This window comes from Gallinula chloropus (genome assembly GCF_964237585.1).
Source record: "Gallinula chloropus genome assembly, chromosome: 1".
NCBI lineage: Eukaryota > Metazoa > Chordata > Aves > Gruiformes > Rallidae > Gallinula > Gallinula chloropus.
This window is the reverse complement of record NC_140085.1, coordinates 24,926,945-24,943,281: the sequence shown is the minus strand read 5'-3', so window position 1 is coordinate 24,943,281 and position 16,337 is coordinate 24,926,945. Positions and strand designations below refer to the sequence as shown.

The 16,337-nt window shown below is 44.1% G+C and overlaps 1 protein-coding gene across 1 annotated transcript in view; it reads left to right on the top strand.

Annotated features, from left to right (window-relative positions):
• The window catches only part of TBXAS1 (thromboxane A synthase 1), a gene marked incomplete at both ends in the record, with an annotated part of 228,805 nt that overhangs the window by 207,976 nt on the left and 4,492 nt on the right, over positions 1-16,337 (top strand). The window contains one exon of the mRNA XM_084262817.1: positions 14,944-15,032. Coding sequence (XP_084118943.1) covers positions 14,944-15,032 — 89 coding nt within the window. The remainder of the gene's footprint in view (positions 1-14,943; positions 15,033-16,337) is intronic.

Genomic DNA, 16,337 nt, shown 5'->3' with positions numbered 1-16,337 from the left:
TTTGGGGCTGCATTTTTCTAGCAGGTTCATGTACTTTTCATACACACGAATCCAGGGACAAGTACCAGATGCCCTGAGCAGGCCTGGCCAGTGCTTTCAGCTGAAACACGTGTTCTGTGTCCAGCACATGGGAAGGAGATTGCATTCCTGAGGAGCCCTTTTCAGGAGAGCTAAGTAAACAATAAATCTCTCCACAATGGAATTTATTCTGAGTGAATTATCAGGGTTAAAAAAATACTCTGTTGCTTTCAGCTCTTATCTTTGTTTACCGTATCACCAAGGACAGTGACCTGCCTTTGTGCCCTAATACTGAACCGTCAGCAAGAAGGACAGGAAATGCTGCCTTCTCTATAGGCTCAGTGTAAAGGCTTAATGAGAAGAATAATATCTTAACAGCAGTTGTTGGTTTTGCTCAGTTTGGCTTATTCTCTTTTGTTGCCTTACTTCAGCAGACCTAGATAATCTTAGAGAAAGGCCTTTGTGCCAAATTTCTGTACTCTGTAATTTAGTGACCTTCAGATATTTAAACATTATTAAGACCAAGTGAAGCTGACAAAAGAGCCTATATCCTTTTCATTTCCCACTGAGCTGAGCATGCTGTGTCCTGTCTGGAGCCTGGCCGCGTGCAGCACTCTCTGAACACGAGTCATCTTTCAACTCAAGCAAGGAGGGAGCGCACCAACACGGAGCAGAGCCCTGGCTGCATCCCGTACTGTTGATAACAACGGGTTCATGGGGAGCCCTGTCACTCCTAGGTCACCTGATTAATAACTCCCCTTAATGAAATAAGAAATAGAAAATGTAAACTAATACAGAACCGGTGTCCAGTCTGGAGCAGAGATGTGCTGGTAGTGCTGCATGCAGTAGAGCAATGTTGCCTTGTCCCAACAACCCCACCTCTGGATTTTGAGGTGTGCAGGACACAGGACAAGAGCAAGCTCAGCTCCTGTGAGGGCTTCTGCACCTTGACACTGACTTCAGAAACCCATCCTAGTGTCTGCTCAGGGAGTACTTTTGGTGTGGCTCCTCTGCCATGTACAGCAGCATTTTCCTCTCATGGTTCCTCTTCATAATTTGAGAGAGCAGAGGTACAGGGAGGATCCTTGTGGATCCCAACCTGTGCCCCATGCCTTTTATGGGGAAGTGATGTCAGGTGGTGTGGAAAACAGCCTGGGCTAACTCAGCTTACCTGTGCAGGAGGTTGACTCTGGCTGGAACCAGGACAGGGCCCAAGACAGATAATCCTTAAAAGCAGATCCTTTAAGCTTCAAATTACAACATTATTTTTCCATGAAAAGGTAGGAAAACAATGAGTTTCTTTACCTGTTTGTTTCTGATGTCTGGGTGAGTGTTTAACACCCCTTGTAACTTTTTCCCCCCAGCAAATGCATGTCATAAAGCAAAGCTTTAACGATGGGTTAAATTCACTTCTTTATTTACACAGAGGGAATGTGCAAGATCTCTGTTCCAGTAGCCTATTCACAATTCTGTTGTCCATTCAAGATTTACCTTTATTTCACATAATATCATTCTTAACTACCAAGATTTACCCTACTCCTGACTTAAAAAATTAGAAGGGAAAAAAAAAGCAGTGGAGTTTCTATCAGAACTGTCTAATGATCAGGCTTTAAACAGAGCATCATATGTTGCCTGCCTCTGAGCATGCCAGCAGTATCACACCATCTCATGATTCTGGTTCACCCGTTTTATTAAGAGTGCTGGAGGAGAGGAAGATACTTTCCCAAATTTACTTGGAAAGCTGCGTCAGGACTTGACCTCCTGACTGCGATCCCCGTGGCTTCACCACACAGCAGCTACTCCCCCCGCTCCTCCTGCCCTCGCAATAATGTGCCTGGAATCTGACCTCGCATTTCCCGCTGCCACATTGGTATCAGCTGGTGATAAATGAAGCCTTTTTTTAACTTGTTCCTTGCTTTGCAGGCTGCTTTTCTCTTCTGGTTGAAAGAAGAGGCGGCAGTGATGTGGCACTGAGGCACGGCTATGTCCTGGCACTGACTGTCAGTGTGGTATTTGTAATATACTGGCCAAAGCATCTTGTGGTAGAGATGAGACAAGATTCCATTATAAGGAACAAAAAAGGGATTTTTCTGTCAGGTCCACTGGAAGCAAGGACCAAGCCATCATCTTCCCTGGCTCTTCAGCTCCCAGCCTGTGTCGTACCAAAGAGCAAAAGTGGTGACGTACATATGCAGAAGGCAAAAAACCCACCTTCCCACAACCTGACCTAGATAAATAGGACTTGGAATGAATGTTCTGACTTTGCAGCAGTGACACTTTAAATCTTCTGAGATTTAAAGAGTTTTTAATTTTCTTTTTTAGTCATTTTTATACCATTTCAAATTGATGGATGTGTTACAGAAAATACACATGCGTACATGTGTGCGCACATGAAGAGAGGCCAAAAGTACTAATACCAGTCTGTGCCATAACGTCAAATGGGAAGCGAATGTGTTAGGAAAAGCAGTGGGTATGGACAGAAGTGCAAGATGCTCTGGCTCTTCTGAGCTGCATTGCAAGTGCCTTGGGAACTAAGGCAGGGAAAACCGCGAGGTTGCTCTAAGTTACGCTGGCAGAAGGCAGATCTAAGTATGCAAGAGGCGCAAAAGGGAATCGCATCCACTTGCAGTTTTTCCTAACGTGTTTCTTGTAAGGGGTGTAACAGGCAGAATATCACCCCAAGTAACCTGCTTTCCAAAATCTTTTCCTTCACAATGGATCTAAACCCCTCCATTAATTGATTTATTTTTAGCGCGTCACGGGTGTTTTATGACTGGGACCACCAAGATGTTGCATGATGCCATTTAAACTAGAGCAACAAAGTCAGAATAGCAGCAACATGCCTTTGGCTTTGTGATTATCCCGCTTGTTCACTGGAAAGAATTGTAGGTTTCTTTACACACATGGGAGTCAAAGAAATAATAATAAGCACCCTTCATCAGTCAGTCTCTATTTATACATTGGGGTAGGTGTGGGAAGCATGAAGTCCTGTTTTTTCTCTGGGTTTTTTTCTTGCCGATTTTCATTTTTTACTTTTTAATTAAATTTCTTCATTTAGAGTCACACAGCTGTCTGGGCTTCAGCCACAGATAAGTGGATCTGCGTATGACAGCAGCAACCAAAATTTATCTTTCTTTTCCCTCTCTCCCCCTCACTTCCTCCCTTCCCCACCCCCACTCTAGTACCCAGCAGAAACAAAATGCTATATATAGACTCAGCACAGTTTACCCCCCAATTACTTTGTCTGCATGTTTCAATTTCTTTCTGTGTCAAGCTCTGCCAAGGTACCAAGTTTGGCATTTTTCAAGAGGAGCTGGGGTGCTTACTGCCTGAGTAAGCACTAACATTCCCATCCCTCCCAAACCACACCACTCCCCCCCTGAAACATGTACTACAAAACTGGGGACACTCTGAGGGGCAGCTCATGCTTGTGTGATGTTTATTCATGTGAAGTTCCTAGTTTTGTAGACTATTTTTTCCCCTTTTTCTAAAAGGTCTGTGTGATTCTAGCCGAGTGCTAGCAGCAGATGGCCAAAGGGCAGGCAAGGATGGCCCATGGTGCTCTGTAAATGGAATATTACCAGCATCCTGCCATCACACTGCAAGTCTCTGGGTACTTGTTTGTATTCGCTCAAATCACTCACTGCTGAAGTCAGGTGTTTAACCAGAATCTCATCTTTCATTAGTAAAACAAAAAAAACAACCAATAAGAAACAGGAAATAAAAGAAGGAAAAAGGTTTCTGTTTTAAAATGGAAGACTGAGAACATGAATCTGAAGCCAGAAAGCAAATGAAGTTCAAAATACTATTTGTTATAAGTCTCATGTGTTTTCTAGCCAGTTTCTAAGTATGTTGGGTCTTTGCTAATAATGTTTGCTATCGGGTTGGTAATAATCTGCCTAGCTGCTCGTGTCTGTGACAGAGCCTTAACAGGAGAAGCCTGTAGCTGTGCCCCATCTTTGTACACTTGGAAAATCCACACACACCCCGCCACCAACAAATCAGCCCTTCCATAGGCATCCATAGGTCTTTGTGCCACAGCTTATTATAAAGAGGGCAAAGGGTACAGTATTTTATTACGCACTTTATATGGCCAAAATCGCTTGTGGACCCTCTGCAGACCATTGTGGTGCAGGTGCTTTTTTGGCTTAAAAGTTCTTGCTCATGTTGAATGATTCACCAGATATGTCACTTTGTGGGTCCCACCTTTGTGTCTCAGTGGCATCTGGATTAAGTGGCCTCCATGTCAGGGCTGACCCAAATCCAGGTGAGTACCACCATGTTGGGCAGCTTCTCCTGGGTCTCCACAAGGCACTTCAGAGCTTTTGGGGTTGATAGAGCAGGATAGAGCTTTAAAAAAAGGAGGAAGAAAGGATAAAATGCTGGCTATTAAAGTAACAGGGCTGTAAGTACAATGACAGCACAGAAGTGAGGTGTGGGAATTTACAAAACTAAGAGTCGCCTTGGAAATACAGAGAGGCAAATGAGTGAGGTGATCAGGCACTGAGACAGGAAAGGGTCAGGTTTGAGAAGCAAAAATATTCTTGAGAAGCAAGAGAGAAAGAACAGCATGCCAGGATCGTTGTGGGACTGTGAGGTAATAAATAAATAAAGGCCAAAGCAGCTTACTCATAAAGCAGAAGAAATTGTGAGCAATACTTTCCATTTGCCTTCCCCATAAAGTCTTATATCATCCTAAAACATGCTAGAAATGACCTTGTTCAGATTACAAATGAATTCTGTATTTTCTCACTGGTGACCCTGTGACTTCATCCTGCAGCTCTCCGAGTTGTGGGTTGTTTTTTTTCCCCATGCTCCTGTGTGTGCTGATGAGGGGCAGCGATTCAGTAGGTGCAGGGGGACTTCTCTCCCACCCATGGCAGTGTGCAGTGTGCCCCAGATGGCTGCACTTCCCAGGATCTGTCCTGTGCTGCTGCAAGTCAGCACAGTTCCTCTGACCAGCGCTGAGGTTCAGGACTGTGCTAAAGCAGACCAGGAAAGGTGACCTCCTGAACTGAATGCTGTTCTTTATAATCTCTTCCCCATTATGCATCTTTAAAGAAAGACCCGGGTCTCAGTTCCTCTTCTTGACTTCAGTTTTTGTGGATCACTATGACACTGATAATTGCAGAAGAATTCCAGAGAAAACCCAAAATGTGAGTTTTACTTCCTGTGACTAAGGACAGGAAGGGTCTCCTGGGGGAGGTGCCGGTGGAGTTTATCCACTGGCCTTTTTTTTTGATTGGAAACGGTCCCATGATTTGGGTACAGTTTGAGTGTCATTACTGAAGTCCAGTTGGCCCTCAAATAACCTACTGTGCCTATCAGTGTAATCAGGACGAAGTCATTGTGTGAAGTAAATCATAAACAGATGGACAGCCGTGCCATGCTGCTCTACAAAGGGTAGAGGAAAGCAAAGACACAGAACAGCGCCAGAATATGACACCATGATGGCTTCACTAAATCTAAGCGTGAACAGGCTTAGGGAAATTTCTGTGTTCCCAGATGGAGAAGAGATAGAGTAAGGGAAGAAAGGGAAAGAAATCCTTGAATAGGCATCTGCCAGGCTTTATCGCAGACAGCTTTATCTGAATATCTAGAGAGGTTTGTCATAGGATAGTGTCATGGTAGCAGACACCCCTGTTCACAGCCAGCTCCCCGCTGAGCTCAGGGTAGTGGGTTTCAGACTGACGTCTACAGTTTTTTTGGAAGATGCTCTTCATGCATAAGAGGGATAGAACCCAAAAGGTGTTTAAAAAGCTATAAAGTTTCCTCCCATACCAATTGTAAATTACTTTGTTGTACCCAAGGCAGTCGGCACTATACAGAAGGAAGAGGAAAAGGCATCGAATAGCTTTGGCCAGAATAATTTTTCCCCTTTCTTCCTCCATTCTTCATATTTTCAGCTAAAATATGAGAAGTTTCAACAAGAACAGAATTTTCCCTCCAGCCTTGTAGAAAGGACATACACTAAAATTTGAAGCTAGGACTGAACATGGCATTATCACAGAATCACAGAACATTAGGAATTGGAAGGGACTTTGAAAGATCATCTGCCAGAGCAGGATCACCTAGACTAAATCACACAGGAGCACATCCAGGTGGGTTCTGAATGTCTCCAGAGAAGGAGATTCCACAACCTCTCTGGGCAGTCTGTTCCAGTGCTCCACCACCTTCACAGTGAAGAAGTTTCTCCTTACATTCACATGGAACTTCCTATGCTCCAGCTTGCACCTGTTGCCCCTTGTCCTATCGCTGGCCATCACTGAGAAGAGCCTGGCTCCATCCTCCTGACTCTCACTCTTTACATATTTATAAACATTATTAAGGTCACCCCTCAGTCTCCTCCAAGCTAAAGAGGCACAGCTCCCTCAGCCTCTCCTCATAAGGAAGGTGTTCCACCACCTTAATCATCTTGGTGGCCCTGAGCTGGACTCTTTCAAGAAGTTCTATGTCCTTCTTGAACTGAGGGGCCCAGAACTGGACACAATATCCCAGGTGTGGTCTCACCAGGGCAGAGTAGAGTGGAGAAGGACCACACCCCTTCTAATACACCCCACGATGATCTCAAAGGTCTTTTCCAACCTAGTGATTCTGTGATTCACACAGTTTGTCAGTTTAAAACCATTTATTAGAAAAACTGATTTGCTACAGGGAAGGTAAAGAGAAGGGTTAAGATTTTTCGTGTATTAGGTCAGAGGTGCAGGAGTTTATAGCAAGGAATTGGAGCTCTGACACCAGAAAAAGCTTCTTTATTTTCTGCACTTTTAGTGCCATCAGTTTCTCAAGGACAGGCTGAGCCCTGAGTTATGATCCCAGCAGCTAAAAACAAACAAAGCTCCTTTTTGTTTAAGACATATTTAAATGCCTTACAATGGATTTCTTTCTTTTTTGGTCATTTGAAGTCTATGCATTCAGAGCAGTATTTGCCTGTTTACTTGCAGAAGCCATGCTGAGGCTGAAAAAAAAATAAATCAGGCTACTTATGAAGGCTGGGGTTGGTGGGTGCTTGGCTTGTAAGGTTGTAAACTGTTGGCCTCAGTCTTCAGCACCTCTGCTGGCCCCTTGTGCGCAGGGAGGGACTGTTTACCAGGAGCACCTCACACACACTTTTGGAAGATGACCAACTAATTAATGTTTGCTAAACACTTCGCGAGCCTCGGGGGAAAAGCAAGTATGGAAAGGCAAAGTTTTATTATGGTTGTACTGCACCTAATGTACATAAAATGTTTTCAAGGCATCAGGCACTACATAAGTGTTGTATGGTATTAAAACTGACCTGCCCTTGTCGGAGCAAATAATAATTACACTGAGTGATGGGAGAATCTTGCAGTTTCTTTGCTGTGAATGTTTGCCTGTTTACTAATTCAGAATAGGTCTCCTCCAGCAACTGCTGAAGCCAATGACTTAAGCAGCCACTGGCTCAAGCCAGTATTTAAGTATCTGCAGAAAGGTGAATTACCAAAGTAATTTATTTTGTGTAAAGCTCTGCTCTCCTCATAGGTGGGACCATGGTCTCTAGGGTATATTTCCCCAAACTGCATGCCTGGGGCTGAGTCATCTCTCAGTCCATAAGGCCAAGGCCATAGAGATGAAGAATGACCAAAGTGGACCTCACTACGTAGCCCTTATGATAGGCTCTGTTTGCAGCTTGAAAATTCATGCTGATGCCTTTTAATATAACATAACGTAAGGAAATGAACATTAGATTAAACTAAACACACGGGCCTTTTATATGCAAGGCCCTAATTTAAGGCACTGTCACCTCCATACAGAAAATACCAGCTGGAGCAGGAATGATTAAATTAAATCATCTGGCTCTTGTGTGATACCATGAATGTCTGCTGAGAGGGGAAAAAAATCCCTCCTCTTTATTCCTGTAGATCTGCAGCAACCACCAAGGGACACTTCTGTAGCAGGAAGGATTAAGTCTTGCACAAACTTCAGTGCTTAATGTGCTTTGGACTGGTGACATGCCCTTCGGACAGACCTACCCCAGTTTTATAATTCTCTTTCTCAGCCTGTTGGGCCTCTGGCAGTCCTTTCTCCTGTTTAATTTCCTCCTTGCCTCCCTCCCACTGGGATCCTTCACCATTCAGCACTTCTGCCACCCAAGTAGAAATTTTGATTGTGTCAGACAAGTGTAGAAAGAGAGACTTTTGAGCCTCGGTGGGCTGAGGAGAGAACCTAAGGGAGAGATTTCCTGGGGGCTGAGTGTTTTTGAAGAAGGCGAGAAGTGGGCAGTCTCTGTTCCTCTGATGGGTTTAGCGTGCTACAATGCATGACCATAGATAATACCACGTCCACAAACAGCTGGAGTGAGGCACGCATTGCGTACAGGTAGGAGAGGGGCTCCACTTCCCCACCAAACCAAAAGAAAAACATAACTAATATAGTGAGGGTACTTGTGTAATTAAAAGCTGCCTGGCCAGGCACCATCCTCCATACAGCAGGGCACCCCAGACACCCAGTCTCACTCCCAGTTATTTATCCAGTTTTCCTCCAAGAGCACTCACTTCTCTTGGCATGGGAGTCTGGGACTAGATGGAGCTGACAAATTTGCAAAACTGGGATCAAACCAGATTTTTTTTCTCCTTTCTTTTACTTTGTAGCTTGCCTCATAAAGGATCTGCCTAGTGATTTACTTCTCTTTTTCCTGCCTTCTTTTCTTCAGATCTTCTACCTGATGGCACTCACTCTGTTCTTGCTGATCACCATGTGTCAGTCGTAATGTAGGTGGAAGAGAATTTCTGACTGTTTTGGTTGCAGCTTTTGTGTTTATCTGTTTGGTTTTGGGACACTGTTCAGTTTCAGGAAGTATTTTTATCTCACAGAAGTCTCCTTGTGAACAGCGATGCTACGAAGACCATGTTTTAGCACCATGAAAGCTACTGGAAGTACTGCAGGTCTGTCTTCTGTCAGGAGCTGAAGTCTTTGATTCAAAAAGCAAAGTAACATTAAAGAGTCAACATTGGTGTAACCTTATACTTTCTGGCTCTTTCCCCGGTGCTGTTGGGTACATACTAAAACCGCCTTTTCCTCTCCCTTACACTGATACAACCCCAGGGAGCTGGGTGGATTTACACCGAAGTAACGGGGGGAATTTGGCTGCGAGGTCTGCGTGTGATGTGGTTATCGGTGCGTAATTGGTGCGCTGGCCTTTCCCACCACTTCTGAGCTTGGCCTGCAACTTGGCACCTGCCTCTGCCTGTGCTCACGTGGCTTGTGAGGTGACGGACAAGGAGAGAGGGCAGCAAGAAGGGTGGAGTACGAGGAGGTGTGAGGGCGAGTGGCAGGCGATTTGAACAAAAAGCTGTAATACTGGATTTATTTGGTGTGCGTGGCCTTTATGAGGAGCCAGGAGGAGTTTGTTTGATGAGATGTCTGCAGTAAGCGCTGGAAGAGTTTGAGTGCTGCCACAACTTGTGAAGTGCTCAGTGAGCTAAGTAACACTCCCAGCGCAGGTTAGTGTCCAGTGCCCACATCCATGATGTGGGGGCGAGAGCCTGTGTGCTGCATTTCAGTTTGAATGGCAACCCAAGCAGATGAGAGGGGTGGCAGGTAACCCCCACAGAATAAAGAAATAATGGGAAAGTTTAGGAGTACGTGCTTTGGATTTTCTGGCTTCTGGGGTAAGAGGCATGAGGAGATGGGTCTGAGGACTTGCTTTGATGTTTATGTCCAGGAGTGTGTGCAAAGGTGCAATGCTGCTGGTGAGGCTTTAGCGCTTACCAAGGCATGCTGTAAGGATTCAAGAAGAGTGGTGCTAAGTAGCTCAGGAAGCCTCTTGCTGCTGCATCTTTATCTGGAAATCAGGCTTCTTGTCCTGTTTTTTTGTTTCTGAACCTTCTATGGTCAAGAACTGTGTATTTTGCTAGAAGAAGCCCTTCAGTAGGCCTCTGTCACTGGACATGACTAACAGACACTTGGTGATTTTGTAGTCTCTGTCTTAAATCAGTGTATCTTAAAGCAACACTTTCTGCCTTGACCTGCCTCCTGGGATGAGTGGGACTCCAGAGCTCCAGGGTCCCTCTTCCCCAGTGGTGAGGCAGGTTCTGCCTGCTGCCGTGCCTCAGGGAGACATCTCACTTGGCAGGTGCAGGCTCTGCTACAGACAGCAGTGACATATTTTCCAATAAGTATCACATGAGGACTGCCTTAAGCATTTTTTTAGTATTTTATCCAAGTTCTGAGGATGAAGCCAAGAAAATTTATTTCAAGTTTGTCCCTGTTTCATTGCCTGACATTGTAGGAAGGTTTTCATTGGTACTTTACAGCTATTCCAGCATATTGTTGTGGATGTGGTAAAACATGAGGCAAGCTTTCTTTAAGCAGATTAAAGATAGATGCTGTCTGTAATGTGCCCTTTCTTGCTAAGGTTGTTAGCAAGGTTGTTGTGGGCCAACCCTAACCTGACAGAGTATTCTTGAATTTCTTCCCCCTCTCCCAGGCTGAATGTGGCACACAGGCTCTAGTTCTTTCAGGGGACGAGCAGCTCCTAGAGGTGGCCAGGGAGAGGTCCAAACCCCAGGAAGTTTCTTTGATCTATCAGCAGCTTATGATCCATTTGGTCAAGAAATGTTATTGACCTGTTTATGAAGCCTAGCTGTGGCTGTGGTCTGAATAACACTTTTGGCAGTTTGGAAGGGGAGGTGGGTGAGAGTCACTGGGGATGATTCTGGCTTGTTTTTGACTCACCTCCTCCTATCCTGTTGCTATCCGAAGACTAACATCTGAGGGAGAGCCAATGTGGGCTGTGTGGCTGTGAAAGAGATAACTCATGGATCTGCTTCAGCATTTCAGCAGATCTGCACGTCATCTCGCTGACATGGACTTTGTCACAGTCACACCTGCCCATGAGGCTTTTGATTTGGTTTGCAATTTCTCAGAAACCGCAGCCGGTTCAGTCTCAGGCCATGACTCAGCAGCACTAGCTGTGAGGAATGTGGTCTCTGCAACCTTCGCTGCTTCCAAATCGATTTCAGGTGCATGTCACACTCAGTCAGCTACACAAAATTTTCTCTGATTTTTGTTTCATTTCTGGCTGCTGAGCACCACCAGACCATGTCCAATAGGATAAGTGGAAATCTTTGATTCACTGATGTGTATTTGGATTACCATTCCCAAAACAGAGGTGGCCTCATTCAGCAGCTACTTTGGGGAAAAGTTAGTATCTTCTCTTAAACTGTCGCTGCACAAGGGTTCATGCTGGACGTTGTATGGAAGCAACTGAGGTGCCGGCATATGTTCCCTTCTGCTTACTTGGCTGTCATGATGCTAACCACAGCCAGCAAAGAGGAGCAAGCAACTGGGAACAGTAACATCTCAAACTGCAGCAGAAAGATTGGCCAGACCTCTCCTGTCAGCACTTGGATTCCCTTGGTGTTCATTGAGGAATTAAAAGTTAACTGAGGGTGGTGGCAAAAAATAGGTTTGCCTGCCTAGAAAACACCAGAGCCAATACTGAAAAGCAGAGGTGGATCTGAAGGCAGTTCTTTCTCTTGCAATTTATATGGGGATTAAAACATGCACCATCCTTGCAGCACATAGGCAATTTTATAATCACTGCTGGTATTTCACCTCAGGGTACTCTGTGCGGTGAAGAGTTAATTTCCCACCTTTTTCTAAGGAACTGAGGCCTAGGATTTGTTGCCAGTCCTGCCGGAGCGTTGGTGGCCAAAGGAGATGAATATGTGATATTATAGACCCTTTGCATGGAAAGACAGAATACTTGGCTGAATAGTGTTAAAATCCAGGTATGGTTTCCCTTATGTCTGGGATGGGTGGTGAGTACCACCACACCTCTAGAAATCAAACCAGGGAAACATGCAGACAGCGAAAAATGCCACAAGATGTTCCATGCCCGTTTTGCTTCCACATGAACAGGGACAGGCTGTGCAAAGCATAAGACAAACTGTTGTGCAAAGCAGTGGCTGCAAAATTTAAATGTAGGATGATCTATTACATGCAATGTGGTGCCTCCTTTGCCCTCCATCCCCCATCTTTACTTGTTACAGAAAGGTATCTCTTAATGAAAAAACACCCAGTCTTCAGTAAGATGCAATGTAGAAATTTTTTTTTATTTTATTTTTGCAGGGGCTTGAAGTGGCGTCTTTGCACAACACCACCCCCCACCCCAGCAAACCTGCCAGCAGTTGAAAGATAAAAATAGGGATGTTTAGGGAGAAAAGAATATTTAAGTTCCTTTGAAATGTGCTTGGCTAAAGGAATATTTTGAAGAGAGGGAGTGGAAAAACAAATGGAAAATATTTTCTTTGAAAGGAAAAAAAAACCCAGCAAGCTGTCCTTCCTAAATAGAGATGCTTGTGTGATGTGTACTTTACGCAGCCCTGGGTCAGACCTTGCAAACAACTACTAAATTAGGTCCAGCTACTTTGATGCTAAAAGCATGGAAGTGCCAATAATTAAGTTGCATCAGATGTAGGAAATGACTGATCTGTCTGCCATGCTCGTGATAGCAGAGTTCCCTGTGCTGCCATTTGACCGACCCCTTTTTCTTTATATAAGCAAAAGGAATTTTCTTTTAAGGCAAATCAGCTGGTTTTGCACCTTTGTTTTGTTTTTCTGAACTGCTAATCCCCTGAAGGTATAGAAGCTATTTGAAAGAGCAAATCAAAGCTCCCATAATTTAGTGTTATATTATTTGTTGATGTATGGTTTGATTTAGTGGCTACTTATTATATCAGGTTACCATATAATTATCTTAATTATTGACTCCAGAAGTAACTAGAGGGATTATGAGAGAGACAGGAAGGCCCAGTGGAAAGAGTATGGCTCAGAGAATCGAACACATCACAGTGTGCTCTTGGGTCCACCACTCATTTACTCTGAGCCCGAACTCTTCTCTCAGCCAAACCGTCTGTGAAATCAGGAGGAATTGCAGGCACAGGACTCAGATGCTGAGCCAGGATTCAGAGAGATGCAGGAGAGCAGTATAAAAAGGATAGAGGAAAGTTCTGTGAGAGAGGCATAAAATTAGCAGAAGAAACCATGAATACATACCACAGCATTCATTTGCATCAATGCATGTGCATCTCTGTGGTCGTGGAGTAGGGTAGTTTTGCCACAAAGGCCTGAAATTTGACTCTAATCACAGTTCATCTCCAGCCTCTGCTGCTGATCTCCCATGTGAAATCAGGTAGCCCTCAGATCCCCTTCTGCAAAACAAGGATGATAAAAATCATCCTTCCATCTTCAGTTTTAACTATTCAAATTACTGGAGCAGAGCTCCTCACACAGCCTTCAGCTGGGCTTCGCATGACATCGGGGCCATTTGTGGCTTCTAGTTTCTTAGTCTTCCGTCAGATAACCATCGACCAAAGCCAAAGGTTTGAGTTAGTAGGCACAACTGCGATATAAAAGCAACATTGAAAGGCTGTCAGTGCAGTCTATACTTCCTGTATTGATAATATTTGACATATACTGACAAAATACTTCATCTATTGACAAGCTGAATTGCATGGTTTTCCCTTAGAGAGGTGCAGACATACCGGTTCTGCTCAGCCTGCACAAATTACTTTCTCTGGTTTTGCGTTTCCTCCCTGAGCCAAAAAAAAAAGAGGAATAATAGAATGTATCTATTTCCTTCCCAGAAAAGATCAGTTAATGTGAAATGGTGCATGGTGGCTTAGTGCTGAATAAGTGGGATAGCCTAATCCGGCAAGGTATCCTCGTTCTATTGTACGCCTTTTCTGCATACCATCTGGAGTTGTTCTCTGCTTAGTATTTTCAGTATGTACCATATGTTTTTGCATGAAAATTCAATAAAATATGCATTATACATGAAAAGTGCTGTAGTAAATAAAGGAAGGGTGGAATCCAGTCCCCTTTGTGAACGGCAGGGGCCCCAAATCTTCATAAAAGGTTTAGTCTAGTCTGACGTCTGTGCTTTTCTCCAATTCACTCCGTGTCAGTCTTTAGGAGCTGCTCTAATTTAAAACAAAACTGCTTCGCTGACGGGATTATTAGATGTACTTTGGCTGCCCTCTGCTGAGAGCACTGAATAAGACCGGGCAAAACGTCCTTTTCCCAAGGAAGGCAGCAGTGGAAGAAATGCTCTGTCCATCTGTCCCAAGTCGTGCCGCTGCAGCTGGTGGTCACCAGCGGCTTGGTGTCGGCTGCCTGTCAGAGGGCAAAATTGTCCGAGCTGCAGCCTTGTTTGGGTTTCAGTGCCCACCGCTTGTTGCTGAGGGCCAAGAGGTTTTTGCAGTGATGAAAACGTGGGCGCGGGCATTGCCCACCATGCAAAATTAAGCAGCATTGCACAAGGGGTGGCCATGGGAGGAAATGGGCTTCTCCTCCCAGGCACTACCTCAATCCTCCCAGGTGGGATTTGAGCCATACCTCAGCCCCCCTCAACTCTGCAGGGCAATTTGCTGCTGTGTGCCATTCCTCACGGTTTCTATGAGTGCCATCTCCCACCTCTGTGGGCTTCACAGCACGAGCACCTTGCTTCAGAGCTGGGAAGGGGCAGAGGGTTTGCTCCAACATCAGAATGAAGGACTTGCTCTTTCCTGGGGACAAAGTGCTCCCACATCTTTGGGAAGAAAAAAGGGTCTTGTGGAGATTTTAGTGCATGTATAATACAATAGATGTGTTGTAGCTATTAATGCTCTCTGTAATGCCCTGTTTTTAATACTTCCTAGCAAGTTGATTTATTATTATGTCTTCAGCTGGGCTGCGGACCAAAGTGTTTTGATGATGAAAGGAATGTTATACACACATTTAATTACTGCCCACATTTTTGTATAATTTTATCATTTACTGTTTTAGATGAGACATCGAGTTCTTCTACAGGAAAAAAAAAATGCCCAGTAAAAAATAGATGATTTAAAAGCTAATCTGAAATGAGTTTGGCACTTAAATGTGAGAAAATGTAATTGTTTCTTCTTCCTGCCTTTTCAGATGGTCCCTGATTACCAAAATGTACAAGAACTCCCTTATCTGGACATGGTGATTGCAGAGACATTGCGGATGTACCCACCTGCATTCAGGTATCTTTTTTTTTCCCCTCCCTTCTGATTCCATGAAGCCCTATAAAATGGAAATCTGCTGTTGGAAGACCAATGTGCCCTTGGTCTCTGTGCCAACATCAATACTGCTTGTGCATTTGAAAGATATAATGTGGCCTATTGAAGGAAAACTGGCTAGTACTTTTATTTATAAAGCAGTTTTATTACAAAGGATTGGCCAAGATTGCTTCCTCACCCTTTTTCACATCCCCCAAGGTTGGAGGATGGAGCAGTTTTGCAGCATTGCTGGCCTTAGAAAGCCAGATGATGTTGCTTCCTCAGGCTTTGGGGGATTGGAACAAAGACGTGCCCTAGGCTGTTGGCTGGTGGATGAGTTACCTGCTGCTCGGTAAGGTCCTGATCTGTGGTTGCAGTCAGAAAGCTGTATTTTACGTGTGTGTGTAACCCACACCCCAACCACTTCACCCCAGTGCTCTGCTGTACTACTGTAGCTGAGCTGCATCCCTTAAATTTTGAAAGTTTAGCCCCAATTCACACAAGGCTAATTTTAGTAACTTATATTGATGGACAGAAAACAAAGGGGAATTAAATTAGAAAACTGTTCATTTGTCAAATTTCCAAGTTATCATCAGAGGCATAAAAGCAAATGTTAAGAATGGAAGTTTTCGAAGCGGTTAGCCAGTTGCACTGCTTCTCATGAGAAAATTCAGATGACTGAAAAGGAGCCAAACCTGATCCTGCTGTGACAAGCTTTGAAAGACTGCAAACACCTTAAAATAAAAAAAAAAAAATTAAAGAGCTTTAAACCATATTCTCTTTTATATCTTCACAAAGATTGGAATTCAAGATTTTTCCATGGACATCTGCAGGATTGTTAGGGAATAAATGTCAAAGATACTTGCTCCTGGATTAGATAACTGGGCTTTACTATGTTATACATGGCATACAAGTGGAAATTGTTTTGCCAGTTAAAGCATCAGGGATCATTGAGTTTCAGCTGAAACACTGGGAAACAATCAATGTTTGTCAGGTGGGAAACAGAATGAGAATGGAGTAAACTTGTTCTGAAGTTTTGGTTGGAGTTGTCGAGGGTGTTTATTGATCTGGCTTTTACTCTGATGGGTATGAAATGGATAGGACAGCCCAGTGCCTTGGAAAGATGCTAATTGCCTACGACAAGGATAATGCTGAGTTAGGGGAAAATTCAGTAGCAGCCAAGCTTGTTATAAAATGAGTTGGTTTATTTTCAAAAGATGAACTCAGTAGCCAGAGAACTTTCCTCCCCAGAATTCATGTTTCCACTGTCACCAAATTCATGTAAGGATG